Raw genomic sequence first — 27246 nt, 5'->3', positions numbered from 1 at the left:
TTTTTTGTTTATAAAAACATTTTTCAAAATCATATACTTCACAGTTTAAACACTCGTCAAAATATTTCAAGCCTTGGTCGGCATTAAACTATTATAAAAAATAGGTGTCATTATGTACATAATAGAATCTTGCTTTCGAAAGTGAAACATTTTTCCAGTAGAGCGCGTTTCGACAGACGCTATCGAAACGAAACATAAAACCGCCAATCATGAAATTTTATTAAACGTGTGTATCGCATGCAATATCAATGTAAATTTTTACCGTTGCTTACCTGATCGCTAACGTTCGATAATTTTTATCACAAACAGAATATTTTTTTATCTAAGTAATAATAACAATCGAATTAAATATATTCAATGTTATTAACATAATTTGCAAATCAGTTGTTAACGTAGCGTGAATTTTGAAACGGTGTTGTAGTGTAGACCTATCTTACGGCGTGTTTCGACTTCATTACATTCAAGTCTTCAGTTAATCTCATGAAATTAAATTAATATATTAATTACTTCATTCGTTTACTGCAGTGCCGGGTTCTAAGCTAATATTTCTCTCAAAACAATTTATATATACCATATTTTTAAACGAGTTATCCTTTCTTTTGTGAATTACGCTTATTGCAAGTATCGCTTTATTTATAATAACTATCCATAGTTATTATTTTACAGTAAAATAATATTAATGTCTAAGAAATGTACCGAATTAAATGCTGTTAAATTACTGCAATCATAAAATTTATTATATTCATTATGTCATCCTTGATGATTGTAGACGCCCTTTCTTTTACTGTACTCTTTCTCATTTTTATTCCATTTCTTATATTTTTTCTGGGTATTGTATTATTTGCATACATTGGAAAAACTCTTGGTATTCGAAGAATTTATGTCGAATTTCTTGTCAAAGTATTTGAGGTAAGGAATTATTAAATTGTATTATAGTTTAAATTTTTTAATAACATAGATTTTTAACAAAACTAAATTTAATTACGCAGATTGATAAAATTTGGGTCAAGAAGTGTTAATGTATTTTATTTATTTTTATGAATATTTAATTTAAAGAATGTCATTAGATTTTCTTTATAATCAATATTAGAATCACAATTTGAATGTTTGTAAAATTTCTGTTTTTACATAAAATGTGACTCAAAAGAAGTAAAAAAAAATTTTTTTAATAAATTTTGATAATTGTGCAAATTTTATTTAAATAATTATTTAAAAAATAAAATTAGTCTAATTATGGCATATGACAAAATTAAAATGTATACATTTTTATACCAAATATTAAAGATGACCTTTAAATGCTAATATTTATAAAATCTGGTTGGGATATAATTTCTTTAGATAATTTTTAAAAAATTATTTAACCCTATAAGTATTAGCAAATCATAATTTCGTTAAAATAAATTATGTAAATCTTAACAATGATAATTACCTTTAGAGGTATGAGAGATATAATTCAATTTCCAATATATTTAAATTTAACTAAGTATTTAAATAATAAGTAAATGAAGTAAATTTTTGATGTTTTATTTTAATTAAATAATTTTGATAAATAATCTAGTTTAATTATTTGTCAAAAACTGCGAGTAAAAAAATATTATTAGACATTTGAAATTTGAAATTCTTAAATTAACCTAGTAATTACTTTTAAGTGCACTAATTACTGTATATGACATTATTAAATATTAATTTTAAAACAGCTTGTTTTGTATTTAATAATTTAATATGAAATAGTTTTCAATAGAGATGAAGGTTCTGGTTTGAGATTTTCCATTAAATTGTTTGAATTTAGTGTTTAAATTTTGATATGCCCTATTTGTAGTCTGTCAATCATTATACATGCTTTAAAAAGGAAAGTTAAAGAATCATTATTGTACACATTGGATTTAATCTTATAGAGTTGGATTATATTAGATTGATAATTAATTTTAAATTCTGTAAGATACATAAGGATGTTTAACTTAAGGATGATAACTGAAAGTTTCCAAAAAATATAATGTTTAAATAAAGTTATTTTTCATTTGTGAGTAATTGAGTGGGTTATGATAAAAAAATCTCTCTGTATATACAAGTGTCCCATNTGTTTAAATAAAGTTATTTTTCATTTGTGAGTAATTGAGTGGGTTATGATAAAAAAATCTCTCTGTATATACAAGTGTCCCATCAAGTTTTGAAATGTTTAATAACTTTTATTACAGTAAATATTTGGAGTTACTTTTTTTTTTTTTTAATTTTTAAAACAGTAATTTTTTTTTACAAAATATGTTGGTGGGTCATATCAATTTTAGGATAACTACTTTTTGAATTATGAATAGTTTAATACATAGAGTAAGTATGTAGCATAGGTGAATACTGCTCTTACTGATGTATATTTATAATGCATTTCCTGATCGCAATATATACTTACTGTATGTATTAAAATGATTGTAACTATATAAAAACTTTTTATAAAATTGATATTGACCCATCAACATTTTTTGTAAGAAAAAAGCTAAAAAATGACTTTAAAAGTAAATAATAAAAATATATTTTTAACATAGTCTAAAACTTAAAATTAAAAAAAAAAATTTACCAAAAATATTTATAGGATCAAAAATGATTAAAGATATTTAATCCTGGTATGACACCTGTATATGTATAAATATACAGTTATATATTGTTTTACTAATTTTCAAATAAGTGCAATAACTAAATGGTGTATTTTGGAATTTCCTATGGAGATGGTTGAAATAACTCTCATAATATAGAGCATTAGGGAGCTACATTATCCATACCCAATGATCATGATTTTATATTAATGGCTCTAGACCGCATGTGCCATTCACAAATACATAACTGCAATAAGTTAATATAAAGTTAAAACTTCTTGATGTTATGTAATTAACATTAATATAAGCATCTTGGTGTCTTTTAATTATAATAATAAAAAATCAACTATCCAAGTACAATATTTTAGATAATCAAATTAAACAGAAAAAATATATTTGTAAACATTACTAGACGAATAGTCTTTATGGAAATAGAACATTCCAAAATGAGGGCTTGAAAAAGTTAAATTTAAGAAAAATATTTAAGGAAAAAATTATGATTACTATTTACTTGGATAATTGATACCATTAATACAAAAGGACCATTGTCATGGTTAATGAAAAGATTAAAAATAAAAGCAAACTATCAGTTTCAGACTGTATTATTGCTCATAAGTCTCTTTCTTTGTTTAAATTTAACATTATTTAATTTAATGAATTTAAATTTGACCTTGATTAAATGACCTGATAACAATAACAACCTTTTTTATAAATTTATGTACTAATATAAAGAAGTAGTAAGTATCTTAAATTAAAAATAGAATATAACTTAAACTATTTAAAACAATGAAACTTCCTGTAAAAAGTCTTAACAATTGTTACGATTCATGATTTATCTAAAGTCAATTACAGATTATATTAAAAAATGTATTTATATTAGTTAAAAATTAAGCATTGTAATAGAGTGCCTGGTCATTGTATCGTTTTAGCTTTAGTTTTTAAAAGGATAGTTATTGTGCGCACTCCATGCTGAATTTTATAATTAAAAATCAATTTTAATATAAGTATAATAAGGTATTTCATTTGATCATTTGACTCCTGTACTCAATAGTTAAAGATTCATCTATCTTGAGCTAGTTGTTGATTCACCACGAAGTGTCCCATAGTGTAGTCCAACATAAGTATCCCACTACTTTCATTGACTGAGCATTTTACTAGAAGGTAAACTTATTAAAATTATATCAGATTTTTCAATAGAAATTAATTTACCATTCAAAGAATTATTATTAGTGCTAATAACATACTTTATTTTAATTTAAATGAAGAATTCTAATTATTTTTTAATCAAGGCGGTCAAATCTAGAAATTATATGCATATACAAAAAAATAAATTGTTAAAAGTTATTTAGTAGTGTTAAGAAAATGAAGTTTTATGCAATTTTCAATGTCACTCTGGTGGCTTTTTGAATATATTTTTATACAATTTAGTTATTTATTATTGGTTAAATTATAAAAAAATTAGTAGGCATGTTTTGTTTTAGTCATTATATACAATGCTAGGTTATCCATTTTGCCCTTAACATGTAACTAAATTTTAGAAAAAAATTCATTTTTTATAATTTTTTAGTAATTTTAAATAAAATTACTTTTATAATTCGATATTAATAAAATTTATTAATATGCATAAGATTGATTACAAACATTATTAAACCATTAAGTGAATTAAGTAATTTCCATGGATTTAAAAAAGCTAGAACCTATAAGCAGAAGTGCTTTATAATTTTTTTAAATTATGAATTTTTCTGTTTATTTTGTTTATTACACACAAATATAATTATTCCATATTTTTTCAATTTTAAAAACGAATATTTTTCTTTTAATAAAAATTATCTCATTATTCTCTTTGAACTTTACTCTTTAGATAACATTTGTTCAACTCTTAAAGATAAAACACTTTATTTTTACTGCAGAATTTATTTAAATCACATTAAACTATTACAAAATTATAATATTAACTTTTATTAATTTTATGAATCTTCTTTTTTTGTATATGATTTAATTAAGAATATATTTTAATAACTTTGAACTTTAATGACATTAAATCATACAGAACTATTTACTGCTTATAATTTCTATGTTATCATTACAATGGATATGCAGTTACTTAGTGTGTTAGAATACATACATAGTTAAATTGTTTGAATATTTTTTTTGATTTTATAGTTATAAGTTTGAGTAATTTGGTTTTATAAGCATGTGCAGATGAGAACTTATAATAAAAGATTTTACTTTTATGGCCAGTATAACTTTTTTAAATTAACGATTGATGCTAAATATAGAAAATAAGGAAAATAAAGTGGGCGAATGGCATTTATCTAAAAAAATTTGCATTAAATTTATTTACCAATAAGAACTAAATGTTGGTTATATTTAAAAGGAAAGATTAATATGTCAATAACTAATACCTTTATTAGTTATTTTATGAAAAAATTGAGATATTTGGTAAAATTGTTAGTACAAATTAATTTTGGGCAATATTAGACATGTGTGTTTGTAATCCTGCCCATGGGTATAGGTTATGATAAATATCCATGATCTTAAAATTTAGTTAGAGCAATAAAAAATGGCAAATTTACTTTTATAAAACTAAAATACACAGCTAGTTAATAATATTTTTATTTCACAAAAATATAATCATTATAACTACAGGAAAATATAAAATCTATGTTTATTTTAAATAACATATTTTATAATTAGACTATCATATGAACAAATTAAAAAAATTCAATAAAAATCATCAAAATTTAATATTAATAATGGTAAACTTTTAGTGGGCCTCATAAAACCAAAGTTAGTTTTCTAAATAAACATTGTTCTTCTTCCTTTACCTTGCCTTTGTCCCAACTACTTGGGGTCAGTCACCCTTATCCTAAACTTCCACTTAACACAATCTCACACATCATTTTTGCACACATCATAAGTCCTCAAATCACATTCAATAGCATTCCTCCATCTCTTTTTTGATCTTCCTCAACCTCTTCTTCATTCAACATTAATTTCCATAACTGTTTTTATAGCTTCAGATTCTTCTCTCTTCATAACATGACTAAACTATTTAAGTCTATTTTCTCTCATCTCAAGAGCTGATCTCTACACCTCTAGCCTTTGATTAATTTCCTCCCTATTTTCTTCTATTAACACTATATTGTCAGCAAACAACATGCACCACGGCACCTCTCCTTGTATTTCTCTAGTAATTTCATCTATCACTATAGAGAATAAGTAAGGGCTTAAAACAGAACCTTGGTGCATTCCTACTCTTACCCGAAAACTTTCTGATACTCCTTCTAAGCTTTTTACCTTAGTACAAGTGCCATTATACATATCTTCTATTATATTAATGTACCTTTACCGATGTCTCATTTCTTATTCTCTTATCTATTACCTTTTCCCAAATTTTCATACTATAACTCATAAACTTATGCCTCTATAATTTCCACACTCCTATATGTCACCTTTACCTTTAAATGTCGGCACCTCAATACTATTTTTCCATTCATTTGGAATTTTCCCTTCTAACAAGATTCTAAAATTTTCTTCAACCACCTTATGCCAACAGCGCCTAATAATTTCCATACTTCTACTGGCACTTCATCTGGTTCTACTGCTTTATTCTTTAAAGTTCATTAGGTTAAATATGTCAAAGTATAATAAGTAATATATCAAAGTGTAGTTAAATATGTATGATACCATGTAAAAAAAGAAGTTGACAACATTATAAGGAATGAGTTTAATAAAAACTTAATAATTAATAAATCGAAAAGTAAAATTAAAAATACTATAAGAATATCTTAATATAATTATTAATTTAAGGGAGATCGATTGGCTTATATTAAAAGAAACACTCTGTACACTACAATTTATAACTTTTTATAATTTCTTTGTAAAAATTACAATATTAATTTATTAAATATCAATTAATATCACACTAAATTTAATTACTATAATAACTATTTATTCATGTTTTATATTTATAAATCATACAAATTTTTATCAGGAAATAAATAATAAATTATGAGTTTTTGTTGCTTTTGAAATTATTCAATATTTCCTTTCAAAACACTGCAAATTTGCTTTAAGTCGTTTTTTATGATAGTGATTATAATCATTGTCAGATATCATCTACACTTGTCTAAACAATGTCACGTACCCACTGTGCCGCGACCCCCCTGTGCTGGGTTTTTTATAATTACTATTGTAAATTTATCAGAAAAGCTCAATATTTTTTTGCATTTGATGTATCATTGAAAAGAGTAGGTCAAGTTAGAGCAGAGAAAATAAATGATAGTCACATAAAAATATCTTCTCTGCTTTGTATCGAATCCAAAACCTAAAATAAAGTAAAATAATTTTAATATGAATAAGAAATTTTTTTTCACGAGGGGCGACTACAGTAATTGGATCCTTGATCTTTATTGAAGTTCATCAAAATCGGTCCAGCGAGAGCTGAGATTGAGCATTCACAGACACAAAAAAATAAAAAAACATGTCATAGTAAAATTAATACCTTCTCAACTTGGCATCGAAACTAAAATAATGACAGATTGATTTTTAAATTATACTTTTTTTTGTTTTTCAAAATTCAATTTTAATAGTTCATAGCAAAAAAGTATAAAGTTTATATCTCCAAATTTTATATAAATTATTGTGATAATATAAACATTTCTAATATTAGTAAATACATCAAACACTAATTTATACAGCTATTCAATGCAGCTCAAATTTTAATGGTAAAATAATAATTTATTTTGAATCAATAATATAAAAAAATCATTTTATAGCTATTCATCAATAACTAATAAAATATTTTAATAAAAATATGTATTATTACTTATTGATAATCAAATGTAATTATATATTGGATATGTATTTTTATTTTTAGTATGGAAGAGAAAATCTTGAAAAGCAGTCAAAAAAAAAAAATGTAATAGTTGAAGAAACAGACAATGATGAGACTGATGTTGATGAATCTAATTTGGAAAATGAAAATGATAATAATGCAGCAGATTATACTATAAATGAGACAGTTTCCAATACTACTGAGAGTAATGGATTTATCACTAGAAACAGTTCATCTAGTAGTCTATTAAATGGAAATACTGATAAAAAAATGCAAAATGGTGCACCACCTCTTATTAGTAGACAAGATTTAATATTAGTACCTGATCCAGATCAAAATTATAATGGAAATAATAATGTCAAAAGCGAAGGGGTTAGCTCTTATATAATTTATTACCATTATTTGTAATTATTTATAATAATATGAATTGTAGTATATAAAATAATTATTATTGATAAAAATAGCCAGTTATTTAATTTTAATTAACTAACTATTGCTCGACTCCTAGATTAAAATTTGTAGTGTTGAAAGTAAAAAAAAAAATTACTTTTTTATAAATAGAGCGCTCAGAAGCCAAGTAAGTTAATTCCACTTTTTTTCAAATCACTTTCTTTCAAAAATATTCACTTTTTTATTCCAACCATGATCTTATTTTTATTATGAAAAAGTGGAGTTGATCAATTTAGCTTCAAGATACCTTAAATCATATATCATAAAACATATAATATAATACAATATAATCATAATAATTATATTTTTATTTTGTTATTTAATTTTATTTAGGGCAAACAAATCTTACAAAGGACTCGATCATTTAATACTTTAAAACGAGAATTTGAATTAGCAGATGTACTGGATTATGTTAAAACAGGTGTTGAAGCCATAATTGAAGATCAAGTTACTTCAAGATTTGAAGCTGAAGAACTAAAAGTTATTCAATATTCTTTTATTATTTATTTAACTATATTTAGTTTGAAAAAGTTTTATCATATAGATGGTCTAGTGTATGAGAAGGTAGACATGTATTTGTAAAGGGGTTCAAAGGGTATGCATTCTTTCTCGCCCCAAGATTTCTGTGACAAAAAATCCTTACAGATTTTAAACAAAATTCATTTTTGTGTTACTTAACACTAAAAGCAATATAATAACGTAGTATTGTTTTATAAAGCAAAAGTTTGACCATTCTAATACGAATTTTTTGATGAATGTGTCATTGTTTCAATGTCTTATGTGTTTATGAGAACTATTTATCTAACAATATTAAAATAAGTAATTCAATTATGTTATTTTTACAATAGTTTTGCATCATTGTTATAATTATTATGTTGGCAGTGTTTTTCTTTTGATAAGTTCGATATAAATCATAAGCAACAACTCATAATTTTTATTAGCCGGTTATAGCGTTTATCACACTTTAATGTATTCTTTTAATTATCATGAAGCTAATGAACTTTATAAATATTTTTTAAACCAGCAGTTAAAAATCAGTAGGCTAACTATAATCCGATTAACAATTTCACCCATTACAAAATACTATTTTGAATAAAAAACTGTGGTCCTTGTTTGATTTAGGGAAGGAAGTTATTCCTGTTATTCGACCATCCTCATATTTGTTATTAATATATAATCTTTATTGCATAGGAAAAAAAATTAGTCAGCTACTTCATTTCCTTAAAATATTCTTCAATTTTTAAGTATAGAGGTTTTAAGTCTCTAGCTATATTCAACTTAAAGCAAAGACAGAGAATAGGACTTAATGAGATGGATTGTTAGAGAATCATAAATGAATATTTAAAATATTTTTCTAAAAATTCTATTTGAAAAAAAAATGAATGTTTTTTGAAGTGAAACTTCTTTATAGAAGGCCTGAAATAAAAAACAGATTATCGAGCGTCATGGTTGGCTGTAACGTTTTGCCGTTACTGTCAGCTGTAAAGTATATTTTATATTATAATTTAGTACTGTATTTTTGAAAATTAAAGTAATTTTATTTAAAATGTATTAAATAATTTAATTTCAAATAATTTTGATTGTGCATAAAAAAATTTTAAAGAACCACTATAGATAAAATTTTCACTTCATCTGCGCATTGGGTTTGGTTAGACAGGTTTTTTTTTTTTTAATAATTTACTAGTGCATTTACTAGTTTTTAATATTTTTAGTCGTGGAATTTACTTACAAGAACAAATAGACATTATGAGTTTATCAACTGGAAAATTACAGTTATTTGGATGATTGGATTCTTTATAAGATATACATTCTTATTACCATTGCGAGTTTTAATTTGCTTTTTTGGGGTGAGTATTTTAATTAGAATAAATTTAAATTTATACTATTTTTTTAAAAATCATGCTTTTCAATGAAACTAAAAATTAAATAATAGGAAAACAATTAGATATTTTTATTTTCATAAATTTCAGGTAACAAGATAACTAGAACTTGCTAAAAAAAACTACCTAAAAGATTTAGATTGTGTTATAAATAATTCGAGGCTTATATTCTGAATATCTTAATTAAAAATAACTAAGAAAATTTTGCTGTTTCTTAAAATCTCAGACTTATGTGAAAAAAAATATATTGGACAAATTTCCCTAATCTATTAATTATAGTAATCATACTATAAACTAACATTCACTAGGCACCTTAGATTGTCCTAGTTGATGCTTTCATAATATGATAATTTTCCCAATTTTTGTAGTGGTTTTTGATTATTATTAGTAAATGTTGCTAATCAATAAATTGTTTAATGGTAAAAAAAACAAAGAAATAAAAAATTTTCAAATCATACAGATGATCAAACTAATAAGAATATTACTACCACATCCACTCATAAAAAATTGGGACACACTATAGATCTTAAAACTATTACTATTACATCCTGTATTAAATACATCATATTTCCTCTATAAAATTTTTAAAATCTTGATTTCAACAGATATTTATGTAATATATGCCTCTTTAAAATCTTTATTTTTACAATAAATGAAATTGTTTGGTTTCCTATAAAAAAAAATTTAAATTAATAGAATTTATTTATTTTTAATTGTTTTTATTGTTAGTATGAAAATTATTCAATCTACAGGTTTTGTGGTTTAATATTTCAATCGGTATTATTTGGTTGATTCCCAATGAACGACTATCACAAAAGAGTTATTTGACTGGTGTTTTTCAGTTTATTTTTATGTTGAGTCAATATATTTTAACTATAGTTATTAATGTCCATAATCCACAATGGATTCCAAAAAGTAATGGAATTTGTGTAGCTAATCATACCTCACCAATTGATATTGTCATTTTATTTGCTCACAACTATTATATATTGGTAAATAGTAAAATTTTATGCATAGCTTCAGTATTTCACTAATATATTACTTCAGTCACATATTTTAATAAAAATGATCTCATATTATCTAATTAATATCAAATACACAAATTTTCAAATATATGGCAAATATGAAATTGTAATATAATTTTAAATGAAAGTGAAGAAAAAATTATCAAGACCCATTATTTTAAAATGATTATGTAATATAGACTTGCAAAAAACTTTTGGCATAAAGAATGCTGAAGGTATGATATAGAGCACTGTATTTAACAATATCTGATCCATTCAAAAAGTTAATTATAAGATTAAAGTTATTGATAAGTTCACTTAATTAACTACCAAAAATTTAAATCTCTAATATCATTATTTTTTGAAATATAGAAAAAAGATGACAAGTTATTAGACTAGTGAGAATTAGTGGTAATTTTTAAAGAATAAAAAAAAAAATTATAATTATAAAATTTCCTTTATGAATTTAAGTTTTTTATAACTTAAAATGATCAGTTTTAAATCCTTCTATTTCCCAAACTTAAAATGCTATAGAAGGTGGCAACCATCTTTCTCGTATTAGCGAAACAAAGATGGTTCATAGCTAATGATGGTCCGGACAGGTAATATAACAAGATTGTACCAGAAACTAGACACCATCAATGATAAATTACAAGAAAAATCTCGTTACCACCATGGGGATAAAACCCAGGACCCTGTACGCCAAAACATGTGTTTCTACCCATTGGGTCAGGCCAGCCCCTTAAATTTCTTATAATTTAATTTAAAAAAATATAGTGCGAGATATTAACCATAATTTTGAATAACATAACAACATACACAGAGCTTATTTTTATAGAATAATTTATAATTAAAAACTATAATTTTAATCATTAAATTAATAGTAGTAATAACAATAAAAATATAATTCATGAAAAATTACTAATGATTATTTAAATAGTATACATATTAGTTATAGATAAAGAGAATTTTTGTAATCTAATCCCATAAAATTATTCATATATATGTAAAAATAAACTAATATAAATTTCAAATCAATCAGAACATTTTAACCCATGCCTCTTTAGGGTTGAAAATTGAGCAATAAGGGTAGTTTCTTAGTTATTGGCATATATCTGATAAAATATTACTCACAGAAAAAAAGCAGAATTTAAATTGTAGATATAAATAATTTTATAAATTAAATACTTTCAAACTTTTTGATAAATCTATCAAGTTTAACTGAAAAATTATAGAATACATCAAATTTAGTCGATTTTACAAAATAGAAATATGTATAAAAAAAATTTAGAAAATTAAATTATAAACATTTTTTATTTGAGATATCTATTTATAACTCTAATAGTTCTTGAAATATAAAGGAAAAATTGTAAAAAAAAATATTTCTATTTTGTAAAACAAACTAAATTAAATTTTATTCTATAAATTTTTAAAATAACTGATATGTTTATTAAAAAAGTTGTAAGTACTTAATTTATAAAAAAAATGTATATCTATAATTTACATTCTATGTTTTTATTTTTACGAGTGATATTTTACCAGTTATATGCTAACAATCAAGAACTTACTCTTATTGTCTAATTTTTATTTAACTCCCAAAGGTTAAAATCCTCAGATAGATTTAAAATTTTTATTAATTCATTTTTACATATATATATACACACAAATTTGAGAGGCAAGACCAAATTTCCAAATTTTTCTGAATTTAAAAAATAAAGATTGCCTTAGGTATATATTTTGACTATTTGTATAAGTGTTCAGTAGAATGAATATAAATAAATTAATTGTGTTTTAATTAAATTTCAAATTTTTTACAGTTATAAATAACACTTGCCTTTTACTAAAATCTTTTCTACCTGTAAAATTAGTACTATTAATATAATAGTATAATACAAATTGATCACTTGTAACTAATAATATTTAAAATTGAAATATTAATTTAAAAATACAAAATAATTAACTCAAATAAACAAGGAAAATTACTAAAAAAAATATACCTATTATAAGATACCTATTTCGGGAACAACATATTACCCTTACCAACGATAAACAAATACTGATATTCTGACCAAAAAAAACCCTTAAATACCTCTAACAATGTTATTGCTAAAAAATATTATCACATTTTGCCAGTTTATTTTATAGGGAGAATTGTTTTTTTTATTATTTATTAGTTAAGATTAAGGGCAATTAAATTTTGAAATTTATCGAAAAACACACACACATTAAGGTAGATTCCGAACAATTCAAACCACAGCTGGCAACACAAAATGGTAACTTCCAATAGTATGGGTTACGGATCAGTTGGTATTTCAACAAATAAAATATATTTTGTTAAAGCACTAGGGGATATAAGAAAAATAGCTAGATTAAATGGGTGTAACGAAAACGTAACTTAAAAATTAGTCCGAAAAGAAAAATGGATTAAAGAAAGGGGAGAAATCTGGCATTTATAAATTATAATTTGAAATTTATAATAAATGTTACGTAGGACAAACAAAAAGAAATATAGGGGTCAGTCTTAAAGAACACTTCAAAAACATTAAAAATCAAAAAGTTGATAAATCTCCTGTGGCTGACACATTTATTGACAAATCTCTTCATTAAAACCATAAAATTAATTAAGAACATAAAGAACTAAATATTAGGAAGGCAGTATAAATGTTTAATAATAAGAACACTTTTATTAATTGGGATCTTGACCTATTGAAAAATTCATTATTAAACTTGTAAACTAGCAAAATATGATAATATTATTTAATGTTAAGGTCATAAGGGGTTTTTTCAGTCGAGGTATCAGTATTTGATTAGCATTGTTAATGGTAACATTGTTCGTGAAATAGATATCCGCTATTTTTTAGTAATTCTTTTTTGGTTTTTTGAGATAAATACTTTTAATTTTAAATATTGATGTAACTCATGACAGTTCTGATATTTAGCCTCATGCCTCAAATCTTAAAATAAAATAAATTTTTTTTAATTATATGAAGTAATAATTATTTTTTAGTAAATTTAAATTAATTATAAATAGTTTTATTTAATCAGGTAATGTGGCTATGGATTTGTACATTTATTGTTGGTTTTGTACCTGATAGTTTGGGTAAACGTTGGCTCAATCAATATGTATCAATTATGTGTTTTCAAGTTTTGTCAGCTGCACTATCTTCAGTCATAACATACCATAATCATGAGAACCTTCCTAAACGTGGTATTTGTGTTGCTAATCACACATCACCTATTGATGTTCTAGTATTAGCATGTGACAACACTTATGCTTTGGTGGGTGAATATCTGCACTGTCATTTTATCATTAAGCACTTAATGAAAAGTGGATTATCCAATTGTTTATTTGCTACTTATAAATTAAAATTATTTCAAATGTAAATTTAATTTGTTGAATAGAGTATATTTTATTGTAATTACCGTTTGATTGAGATCTACTCTTGGGAACAATTATACAAAAGTAGAAACTTAATAAGAAAAAGCATGAATTTGGAAAAAATACACATTTCTATTGCACAACTCAAATCCGTAAAAAAAATAAATGCAAATAGATACAAATGTGTTAAAATTTTTATAGATTTCTACATTATTTAAAATATTTGTATATATAATATTATCAGTGTTGGGAAAGTTCCTTTTTAAATGGAACTCGTTCCGTTCCCCGTTCATTTTCTAAAATATGAACTCGTTCCAGATCCTAGTTCTTTATATTAAGAAGGAACTTGTTCCAGATCCAGTTCCTCCAAAATAAGAACTCGTTCCACTCTTCGTTCCTTTTATGTAACCAAGTTATTTAAAAAATTGTGGCAATGAGATCATGATAACGGTCATCAATGATTTTCATCAGCAGTCGAATACAAAACAAATTTGTAGTATTCCTTATCTAAAAGTATTCGAAAATTATATTTATAAGCAGGTAGTAAATGCTAACGACTTGTGTCAACGCGACCAATGTCTATTGTCTACATATAAGTTAGAAATAATAAATCAGAAAACCCAAAACCTTTAACATAAATTAGTTAACAAGAAACGACGATAATATTCGGTGCATTATTTAATATATGTACACATATATTAAATATTTACTGTATACCTACATGTGATAATAACTCTATCTATAGTCAATTGATTCATTTAAACAGCCTACGATCTCGGCTGGGTATATAGGGGACTTCCATTGTCAAAAGTCAACTAAAAATACCATAATATTTTAATGTCTAGATACGAAGAAAACTACACTAAAACATGTTTATAAAAATTTTTAGGAACTGTAATTTCCGTTCACGTTCCTTAAAAAATGGAATTTGTTCATTTTCCTCGTTCCTTTATTTTAAAAGGAAGCAGTTCCTAGCATCGTTCCTTCAAAAAGAACTCGTTCCAGGAATCCGTTCCTTTTGGAACTAGTTCCTTCTCAACACTGAATATTATATAAAAAGTAATATTAATACTGTAATTAAAAGAATATACATCATTTGAACAAAATTGAGTGTAATATAACTTAAAAGAAATAATATATTAAAATTGTCTCCATTCAAAAATATTTAATTTATAAAAAATACAAAATTAACTTTTTTAAGAGACTATAATAATGTTGTAATTGGATAAACTACTGGTGTTGGTTTTGAATTAAATTGGAACTTAAAAAACATTATAAATTATCTCGCTTATAATTTTTTTAGATTGGACAACGCCATGGTGGATTTTTGGGTATTCTTCAAAGAGCATTAGCAAGAGCTTCACCTCATTTATGGTTTGAACGATCTGAAGTGAAGGATAGAGAAATTGTTGCAAGAAGGTATACTCATTTTAATTTATGAAATATGTAATTATAATTTATTTAATTGTAGACTAAAAGAACATGTCTCAAACCCAATAAATCCTCCTATACTTGTATTTCCTGAAGGGACATGTATTAATAATACATCAGTAATGCAGTTTAAAAAAGGCAGTTTTGAAGTGGGAAGTGTCATTTATCCAGTGGCCATAAAGGTATAATAGTAGTTATTAGCTATAATATTTATTAGAAACATATTAAATATGCACTTAGCAATTCTGAAATAATAATGGATTACTTTGATTAATTCATAGAAATTATAAAAAGTTTTTAAATTCTTTAATTGATGTGGATTTTTTAAGCATTTTTGAACACAAATAAACTATTAGACTATGATCTAAGATAAGTATGTTTAAGTAAGATAATGTTTTTTATGGGCAGTGGTGGATTTAACGATTCTCCGCGGCCCTATGCAAAATTTAAATTGCCACCCCTATCAGAAAAAAATAATTTCTACATACAGGGACAAAACTAAAGGGGGAGTGAGGAGACACGTTGCCCCCTTAACCTTACCCCAGTGCTCGAGTTGGCATAAATTTTTTTTTTTAACACGCTTATATTAGTTTTACATGTATGTTGTTTGTATGTTGTATGTTGTAAGTTTGTAATTCCACGCGGCACGTGTTATTATGTCGCGTATGCCGTCGTTTATGGCCTTGAGACTAGACCGTCGTAACGCATTCACCCCACCCCGCTCACCAGTCGGCGCCTACACTATTTTTAACACGCTTATATTAGTTTCACCTGTATGTATGTAACTATTCAAACGCCACGCGTTATCGCGTATCCCGTCGTCTATGGCCTTGAGACTAGACATTCACCCCTCCCCACGCCTCGCTCACCACACGAAGGCACACTATTCCTATAAAAATTTATTTTTAGTTATCGTACCCGTACACGCGTGCTTGTCATCAATATTATATATATATAAACAAATTTTTATTTTGACTGACCAATAACGCCCGCGTCTAATGCGCCTTACGTATATATATATATATTCCTACCGCCGTTTATACCTCGGGTATAACGTTAGTCCGACCCGCCCGGCCATAAAACACAGCTATACTTAGTGCATGATACTTTTACGTAGTTAAGTCGCATTATTTGTATAAATATATATATTCTAATTACTATTAAAATTAATATATTAACACGATTTATTCTAATTAAGAGATATAAAGTATTCATTCCGATTACGAGGGATGATTTCCGTATCGTCATTTTTCGTCACTACCTCCACGTTCCGGGAGTGAGTAATTTACGCGCCTGCTGCTTTCCTTGGATGTGGTAGCCGTTTCTCAGACTCCCTCCCCGGAATCGAACCCTGATTTCCCGTTACCCGTAACAATCATGATATTGATAGTAACTACTATCATAACATGAAACTAAAAAGTAAAAAATAAATATAGTTTAAAAAACTAAAAAAACACGCTTTTAAAGCACATCGAACTAAAAAGTTAAAAATAATTATTTTAAAAATTATTTTTAACTCACGGCCGACGACGTCCCGCCGCTATACCGTACTACGTAACGGTAACCGTAGTCTTCTTCCCATTGTCAAAATAACATCGTCAACAAACTTTTTGCGCACTCGCGCACCGTCGTCATCTACGCTGCTAACCTATTGACGCACGAGGATCACGCCGGACATCGCGTCTTCGACGCCAGCAAAAGTGCCGCGATATTATGCGAAGATTGTATATTCCTACCGCCACCGCTAATATTAATATATATATATATTAATATTTATACGTATATGTTAATATTCATTTATATATTTCTACAGCCGACGCCTCTGCCGCCGTATATGCCTCGTTTATAATGTTCCCTCCGCCATGCCCGCCCACATAAACACGGCTATACCTCATGCATGATACGTTTACGTACTTAAGTCCCTTTAAATATATATATATTCTAATTACTATTAAAATTTATATATTAATACACTTTATTCTCATTAAGAGATATGTAGTGTATTCATTCCGATTACGGAGGATGATTCCCGTATGTCATTTTTCGTCATTACCACCACGTTGGGCGCCTGCTACTTTCCTTGGATGTAGTAGCCATTTCTTAGACTCCCTCTCCGGAATCGAACCCTTATTTCCCGTTACCCGTTACAACCATGATATTGATATTAACTACTATCATAACATGAAACTAAAAAGTGAAAAATAAATATAGTTTAAAAAAACTAAAAAACATGCTTTTAAAGCACATCGAACTAAAAAGTTAAAAATAATTTTTAGTTCGATGTGCTTTAAATACTAATACTTACATTTTTCGAAAAGTTATAGTATTTTTAAGTTGAAAATTTAAAATCGAAAATTTTAACACAAAAATAGCGTTTTTTTAACTACGGCAGCCGTTTACATGCAGAAGATAAAGTGTCGGGACAAATTTTTTTTTTTTCATTTTACAGTAATAAAATAAGCTTTAATTTGGTATATGTTTAAAGGACGCAGTATTTCCGGAACATTTTCAAAAATTAAGTTGAAAAAGTTAGTTTTTGTAAAAAAGTTGCAATTTTAAATCCCCCCCAGTGAGCAGGTTAAGTGTTAAATTTTCAAAAAAATGATATCAAATGAAAAGGAAATATCTAAGGTTTTAGTATAAAAAAAAATTATGTTGATTTGTTTATTTTTGAAAAAGTTATGGAAGTTTTAAGAAAAAAAAGTGAAAAAAATGACAAAATTTACCGATTTTTAAAATTGTTATTTTTTTGGAGATTTGTGATTGGAGAGCTGAGAAAAAGTAGTGACAGCACACAAAAAAAAAAAAAATAAATAAATACATCATGGTAAAATTAATACCTTCTCAGCTTCGCATCGAAGCTAAAAATATATAAAATAATTAAAAATTTGTTTAATTAATTTTTTTTATTCTTTTTCCCTCGACTCTACCGACTATTTGCAAGGCAAAACCTAAAATCTAACAGACGACTGTAAATTAAAGGTGATTGTGTCATGGATTCTTTTAATGCATTGTTACTAATGCATTAAAAAATATAAAAAAAACTTTTATTTTCTATTTTCGGTCGAAAAGAATCGATTTACAATCCCCAACAATTTTAATTATATACAATGTTTTAAACTTAACTAAGTACTAACTACATACATATTACTAGATATTATTATTATAGATTTCATGTAACAATAAATTATATAAAATTATGTATAAAATTAATTTTTTCATAGTTGTGAATAAATTATTAACTACAAATTTGATACTCGCAACACTTTAACGTTTAATAAGCGGTAGCATTTTAAATAATATAATTTCATAATCTTATGATATTTGATCACAATTACATATTCATTTTGTTTTATATTATGAGAGCTTTATCGCCTTTATCAATGAAAATAATATGTAACGCATAGCATAACTGTCAATAGTAGAATGATGTGCTGTTCCAAAATAATATTAAGCGGCCGTACAGGTGTGCGGGTGCTATATGGAATGATTGACAGGGAGTGATTGAAGAGTTCGGTTGTAAAACATCTAAAAGCGCATTTTCTCGGTCATATCGTTGTTTCGTTTGCCCGTATGGCGTCCTCTTAAGTCACTCTCTATAGTTAACATTGCCAAGGAGTTTAATTTTTCTTGCAACATAGTTGATCGTAAATAATTTTTCAATCTCTTTAAAACCGAAAACGAATGTTCGGCAGTACAGTTAGTACCTGGTGTTGAGATAAATATTCGAAGGGCGATTTCAATATTTCGATATAGTTCTTTAATGTTACGCTCATAAATTACTAGCATTAATAAAAACGGTGTAATTTTCTTTTCATTAAAAGTTGTAATAAGATGAGAACGAAAATGTAATAGTTCATTTATAAACTCATTTTTTTCTAAATCTAAATTGTAAACGTTAAATAGTTCATTTGCTTTTTCCACTATCTCAGAGTCTTCTAATTCATGAAGATTGGTAAAAAAATCGAATGGTTTACTAAATGTTTCATATGCTTTTCGTCTATAACTCAATTCGGTAGCTAATCTGTCTAGTATGATATAAAGTGTTAATTCTAAAATTGTCTTTTGCCATTAATCTACTTGACCATCTTGTGTTTCGTCATGGTGAACTGTTTTTTTTTTCTTTTTATAACATTTTTAAAATAAGTTTTGTTTTTTACTTTGCATAGTGCTTTTTCTTTGTATACATTAAATGAATCTTGCTGTGAGTCTACTAGATGAATCAATGAATCATACAACTCGAGGACTGTACAGATATCAATGTTAATATTCTGTAATTGTTTGCTTACAGTATTTAATCTGTGAAGTAGAAAACTCCATAAGAAAGCCAAGAATGTCATTTCCAACTTTTCAAGTTGTATTCTAAGTCCTCGTGCTTCACATATTGTTTCTGATTTTTCAGTTTTATCTATTTCGATTGCTTTAAAAACTTGTACTATTTCATCCCATTATTCATTTAAGCTGACACAAGCATCATACCTTGACGACCAGCGCGTAACTGAAAGACTTTACCGTTTTAGCATTTGATTTCAAATGAGACTTTAAAATTGATCATCTGTGAGTTGATGCCGAAAAAAAATTATAAACATGTTGCAATAGACAAAAAAACTTGACAGATTTATTTGAAGCTTCAACGGAGTGTGTTCCCACTAAATTTAAAAAGTGCGCTGCACACGGTATGTAAAAAGCTAATGGATTGAGTTCTCTTATTCTTGCCTGTAGAACTTTATAGGGCACCGACATGTTATTGGCATCATCGTATGACTTCAAATTGATTTCAAGTAATTCCAACATATCAGTAACAATGCTTGTAAGTTTTTCAGATTAGTGACCTGCAATGTCTATAAAACCTAAAAATCTTTCCATGGCATTCCTGTTTTTATTAACAAAACGTATAATAAAAGATAACTGGTCGTCATGGAAAATATCGGAGATTGAGTCTACAATAATGAAGTAGTATTTGCTTGTTTTTGTTTGAGTGACAATAGTGTTTTTTACTTTGTTAGCCATAAGTTAAATAATTTCCTCATATATTGTAGATGATAAATACTATGTATTTCCACTCTCAGAATTTTGAAATCGAGTTACATGTTGAGACAAAAACGGATTAAATTCAGAGAGTAATTCTACAATCATTAAAAAATTACCGTTATTCACGGATCCTATTTTTTCGTCATGTCCTCTAAACGGAAGTCAACGTGACGCTAATTTTTTTACAATTCTAGTTAAGACACTTCTCCAGTAAATTTTTTCTTCACTTGCTCTATCAATTTTGAATTGATACGTTGTATTGTATTACCTCGATCCATAAGTTTAACAACACAAGTCCTATGAAATGAGGAATTTTCATGTTCTTTTAATCGCACAGACGCAGATTTCCAGTCATTGTACCCTTCAGATGCTAAAAATGAATCATTATTATTGTCTTAGAATAATCTACAAGGTCCATAAAATACTTTGCCCGATATTTAAGAATAAATGAACCATGGTCTATCGATTATTTGTCCATTAAAATGTTTTCTCTCAAACATATTCTTCGTTAATAAACGTTTTTCTCCATTACTATATATACGCTGCGATTTAGAAAAATTAATATTTTTATTTTGTTCAAAACCATTAATAGTAAAATAATTTCGAAGTTCATCATTTATAATTCATATTGAAGGATCGTTTAAATAAGACATTGATAATGACTCAAAACCTGTACATATTTCATCTTGGGGAGTAGACAAAGAATGGCAGAAGAGGTTGAAGGTATACATTTTAGATTCTGATTTTCTAATAATTTTTTTTTAAGTGAAGTAAAAATATTAAAATCATTCATCTTAGGTTGAGACAAATTAGAAATAGATACTTGTTGTACCTCATTTTATTTTTTTGGTTTAAAAAATGCATCTACCTTTTGGGTCTGTTTGAGGACATTACTTAATTTTTCCGCCTTCTCTATTGCTTTCTTTTTATATTGAGACCCACTTAACTTTTTTCTGTTCATTTTAACACCAATATCGTCACTTAAAATAATTTACGGATACGTATTGGTATACTTATCGGTTGACGGACTACAACCGACTAACTCAATAAATTTATAAACAGATAAACTGTAGATTTGTCTTATCAAATAATCTAAAAATATCTATTGTTTCTATAAAGCGAACATTTTTGCCTAGAAGGCTACACTCTAGTATTTATTATATATATACATGTATAGTTTTGTAGTATATTACAGATATACTATAATACAGAGTGTCCCACCGTGTTTTACTCAGTTGAACTATTCAATTGATATTAAATAGAGTAAAACACGGTGGAACACTCTGTATAGTACAATCATTGCGTCGTCGTCCTCATTATCAATGAGTTCCTGGGAAAAATGAATATCACATTGCTAAAAATAAAGAAATACAAAATCCTCATACGCTGTTCAAAATTTTGTAGTAGTAAAATAAATTTAAAAATTAGTAACTTTATATTATAAAAACTAAACCAATATTCAACAAAAATTTGCCACCCCCCAAAAAATTTGCCGCCCTATGCAGCCGCATAGGTAGAAGTGCCTTAAATCCGCCCCTGTATATGGGTAACTTACTTTTCACTATCATTTCATATAATATAAACATTTTGTTATTTTAGCGTGGCTGAAAAATGCCATATAATAAAAATAAGTATTTCCAAATTTTAACATCAGGTTCATACAAAAGTTCAAAAATAACTTTGAACCAGTATGAAAGAAGTTTTTAACAATTTTAAAATAGTGGTTCAAAAGCTGTTATTTAATAGTTAGTTTTAAATAAGGTGTCCCAGTTTGTTCTCTATGTTTTCTGTTGTAACAATAAGTACTTATCATAAAGTTGATATCAAAATTTTTTGTAAAAAAAGAGCTAAAAATTTAATAATAAAAAAAAAAAAAGGATCGCAATAAGTTTATTTGATTAAAAGTTAATGAAGATGTTCAAACTAGTGGGAAAATCTGTGTGTATGTGTGTATATATATATATATTACATTACTTTTTAAGTGCAATAACAGAGTAGGTATGTAGCGTGAGCAAAGTGCTTATACATTAGTACAAATTGTAGCCACCTGCTCTCAATTTTACTATTAGTGTAGTCTAAAAATGCAACAATTGTATCCATAGTTATAAGAGTTGTTAGTTAGATCTGTTTCATCTAGTATATGCTATCATTTAAAAAAATTAAGTTGATTTCTTTACGAAGGCATAAGAAATGATCATAAATAAATGTTATTATAAAAAAAAGTTCATTAATTGCACCTATGTCATAACCATCCCTTATACAAAAATTTTATTTTATTAATTTTTAAATTAAAAATAAGTTGAGATTATTAATATGTTTAATATGATTATAACGATTAGTATGATCCAAGATTTGGAGATGCATTTTGGAACAGTAGTAAATATTCTATGTTACAATATCTTTACTTGATGATGACTTCATGGGCCATTGTTTGTGACGTATGGTATTTACCACCAATGTACCAAAATGAAAATGAATCTGGGGCAGATTTTGCTAATAGAGTTAAAAGAGTAATTGCTGATCAAGGAGGTTTGGTTGATTTAGTATGGTAAGTTAAAAACATTTTTTTTGTTTAATTATCTTTTGATTTACTTTTTTGACTATATTTACTATCTATTATATATTTATTTTAATTTTCATTTTCCATTATTTGAAAGAGTGATTTACTCTTAAATTGATTACTTTTAATTATTTTAATGAGAACTCAATAATTTAAAAAGCAAAATTATCTTACAGAAATAATTATTAAATAAAGTTCCTAATAATATTATTTAAAAAATAAGGTTTAAAGTTCTGAATAACTAGTTTAAGTTATTTGACAGCTTAATACAGGAACTTCATATTTTTGTAAATATGTTATTATATGAATTTTTTATCAAAAGTCTTTTAATTATAAATACTGTATTTTTATCATTAAAAAAAAAAAATTCCTTTTTACATTATAACTTTGGTATTAATATATAAAAATGATTTTAAAAAAAGTGCAATTAAAATATTTACTTCATCAATAGTTATTTATTTGCCACGTATTGTGAGGCACTCTGTATACAAGGTGATCAGTTTATCATAAACCACTCGATAATTCGCAAAACAACTACAATATTAAAAAAAAAAATTTTGATTTCTTTAAGTTGCATATATTTCTTGATTTATCAACTAATAATTTCTCTCTAGAATCATCCATTGTATATACTTTTATCTTTAATTACCTGAGCGATGAAGGTGGTTATTCCATCGAAAAATCAACCAACCAATAAAAATTTAATATTTTTGATTTTGATTAAAAGGTGCTTTTATTACAATGTGCTAAATTGCATAAACAACTCAGAAGTGAAAAAAAAGTAAATTGATTTAGTACAACAACAAAAAAACCATATGGCCTCAGTTGCCGAATATAACAGCAATGAAAAAAATGTTTTCATAAATATAATAGATTTCAAAGGTAATAGTTGCCGATAAAACAATAAATAGAAAAATACAAACACTTAAAATTAACTATTTACAATAACAGATGACAAACACTTGAAAGGGAAGGCAAGACTATACAATGATAGAATAGATTAACGATAACAAAGATTATTTACATATACATTTTGTACACTGATACATTAACATCCCATATAAATAAAAAGATGTCAACTTTATTTTTTTAAATGGATACATGGGGATATGTATCCATATTTGACTAGCTTATAAAATAGGAAATAATCTAATTAAGTAAATGACTGGTCAGTAATAACTTTTGGATTTTGGAAGTTATAAACAATTTAAAGTAATGATTGGCAATCAGGAGTAGGTGCTGCTATTTTTATCACTAGTCTTTTTCTGACTGTACTCAACATTCTGCCTAGGTATTGAAATAAAAATAACTTCCAAAGTACTGGTTCAAAAGTTATTACTGACCAGTCATTTAATAAGATTATTTCCTATTTTATGGGCTAGTTAAATATGTATATTGCCATTTAAAAAAATTAAGTTGATATCTCTTTAAGAGTCATAAGGGATGATGCTAGAAAGTAATTATTAGTTGATAAATCAAGAAATATATGCAACTAAAAGAAGTTGAACATTTTTTTTAAATATTGTATTTATTTTGAGTTATAGAGTGGTTTATGATAAGCCTATCTCCCTGTATACATTTATATTAAAAATATAAATTTAAAACTAAAAAATATTTAACTCAAAAAGCCATAAAAAATTACTAAAAAATCGACAATCGACTAGATGATTACAATACTAAGTGATAATGTCACTTATCTTGGGGTATATTTTTCAGTCGGGGTGTCAGTATGTGTTTTGTGCTGATAATGGTATCATTGTTCCTGAAATACATATACTCAATTCTTTTTCAGTAATTTTTGTAGCTTTTTGATTTAAATATTTTTTAATTTTAAATTTATATTATTAATTTTAAATAAAACTTATTTAGTTGTTAAATTGTTAAAGGGACGGCCAACTTAAGCGTTCAAAACCCAAAAAAGAATGGAAAGAGAGACAACAAGAAGAATTTAGCAAACGACTTAAAGTTGAGTAGTAAACAATTACTTTAAAGTAGATTTTTGATCAACTTTGTCCAAAGAGTAGTCTTAGCAATGGAAAAAAAATGAAATGATCATAAGAACAAAACCTAGTCTTGCATCAAACAACATTAAAATTTTAAATTGTTTTGTATACTTTTAGGCAATAGATTAATTTATTTTATTAATAATGGAAACATTTTACTATCTATAGCTTTTCATTAAAAATAGTAAAATATTTGGTCACCATTTTTCTTTTAATAGACTTTGTCTGTGATCTAAACTATTTTTTTTCTTTTACTTGTGGTATTTCAAATGATATTGAAACCTAAATACAATTTGGTAGGGTTTTTTTTATTTTTATCAAAAAATAGAGAACAAGTTACCTATAATATAAATTTTACATGAATTTATTTGGATGTAGTAAATATAATTTTTGTTAGTTCCTTTTTTGTTTAAAGCTATAGAAAAACAAAAAAATATTTTATGTTTATTTTTATAGAATTATGATATACCATTACATCATTATTTATTATATATTAAACAATATTTTTATAAAAAAAAAAAAATCAATATTTGTGTATAAAGTTGTGAATATATTATATATGTAACAAGGAAATTTAAAAACATAATATTTATGTTATCTTTGTAAATAACTTTATTGAGTTATTTTTTTTTTTAACTTTATAAACATTTATTAAGCTCTTTGCTTCTAAAATCAATTCACATTATACTTCTCGCATGCAAGTTTCTGTTCCAGTGCAGTCATTACTCCTTTAAATCATTTTTAATCACTTAAAACCATCATTGTTTGGAAGTCTCTTTAGCCTGTTCTACTTAGTTTACCATTATCTTAATACAAGATTTTTTAACTATGCGTATATAGCATATTCGGTCACTTATTGGTTCAAAATCCTTTACATGAAGTAATAGTTCATTAACTATAAAACCCTCATCTTGGAAAACCATACTACAGGGGATAGCCTGTAATTTTACAATCATATTACTTTAAGGTCTGATTAGGATTATTGCAATAGACCTAAAAGAATTATAGATAATGATGCCACTTTCCTAACGTCTTAGCGTTTAAAAAGGCTTTTATAAAACTGAACCAATTAATTAAAGTTTTTTCAGTTTAAAGACCCTATGAGCCCTATATTCACCACACCTTTACCACTGGTAATACTTACTAATCTCCAAAAAATCCCAAAGGATTTTATTTGATAATCTGTTAGAATTATCTATATCAAACAAATAGTTTAGTAAGAAAACCTTCCTTAGAAAAGTCTATAACAACTTTCATTGTTCATCACGTTCATTTTACTATGCGAGCTTATGCATAATCCAATAATTAGGGGTAATAAAATTATTTGAAATGATTTTATATTTTGCTTCGATGTTATCCGTTTCTTGAGATTTATTTATGTACAAAAATAATACAACTTATAGGCTCAGTTGAAAAAAATGCCACATAAAAATTTAATTCTGACACGGAATGATTTTGCAGTAAATTATATTGAACATCAATAGTTTTTTAACTAATTGACAGCAGTGGCTAACTGCTAATTTGTATAGTAAAATAATTATAATGAATGTAATATAACTAACTAGTCCTAAAGTAAGTATTATTTATTTATAGTTTTAATTTTTTTATTTATTATATACAAAAATCGATTTCCCCCCAATTTATTGTTTATATATTTATGTCGGGTTTTTTTCTCATCATTTCTTGTTTAGAATAATGAAAATATTTTTTGGAACGAGCTGGGTCACCATAATTATTGTGCTTTCTGGTTTGTTAGCCTCCTAGTCTGTGCATACTTATCTATTCAATTAAAACATCTTATATTTAATTAGTCACCATAGTCTTTTAAGGGATTCCAGCAGCTATCAAATAAGTGTTAATGTTACTAACAGGATATGCGTGTAAAGAAAAAGCCAATCAGAATTATAAAATTAAAGTTTTATTGGCTTACTATGGAAATGAGATATGTTCAAATATGTAAAATTTATTTTAAAAATTCAATGGTTTGGAAAAATACATTAATCGCGATTTTTGTTTTAATCCTATCTTTGTTAAAAAGGGTACAATCTTAAAATCCATCCAGCAAACAAACTACTATATGTGC

The 27246-nt window shown here is 26.0% G+C and overlaps 1 protein-coding gene across 2 annotated transcripts; it reads left to right on the top strand.

Moving 5' to 3' along the window:
• The first annotated feature begins 225 nt into the window (after positions 1-225).
• Positions 226-27143, top strand: LOC126908336 (glycerol-3-phosphate acyltransferase 3). 2 transcript variants are annotated; one of them, XM_050690314.1, is made up of 10 exons: positions 226-909; positions 7468-7797; positions 8209-8355; positions 9588-9722; positions 10508-10747; positions 13805-14038; positions 15442-15557; positions 15610-15751; positions 22940-23148; positions 25047-27143. In XM_050690314.1, exons 1-10 carry the CDS (start codon positions 748-750, stop codon positions 25132-25134), a joined length of 1803 nt encoding a protein of 600 aa, XP_050546271.1. In that variant the 5' UTR covers positions 226-747; the 3' UTR covers positions 25135-27143. The 2 variants fall into 2 exon arrangements, with proteins under 2 accessions (XP_050546271.1, XP_050546272.1); XM_050690315.1 differs by lacking the exon at positions 10508-10747 and having other exon boundaries at positions 230-909.
• Positions 27144-27246: the final 103 nt, after the last annotated feature.

Source organism: Daktulosphaira vitifoliae, unplaced genomic scaffold (assembly GCF_025091365.1).
Source record: "Daktulosphaira vitifoliae isolate Bord-2020 unplaced genomic scaffold, ASM2509136v1 Scaffold_5, whole genome shotgun sequence".
Lineage (NCBI taxonomy): Eukaryota > Metazoa > Arthropoda > Insecta > Hemiptera > Phylloxeridae > Daktulosphaira > Daktulosphaira vitifoliae.
This window is presented reverse-complemented; position numbering and strand designations above follow the sequence as displayed.

Coding starts and splice junctions, on each gene's coding strand:
- LOC126908336 (XM_050690314.1), top strand. CDS start 748: ATGTCATCCTTGATGATTGTAGACGCCCTTTCTTTTACTGTACTCTTT. Junction 8,356..9,587: donor TTGAAGCTGAAGAACTAAAA/GTTATTCAATAT, acceptor TAATATTTTTAG/TCGTGGAATTTACTTACAAG. Junction 15,752..22,939: donor TTTATCCAGTGGCCATAAAG/GTATAATAGTAG, acceptor TATAACGATTAG/TATGATCCAAGATTTGGAGA.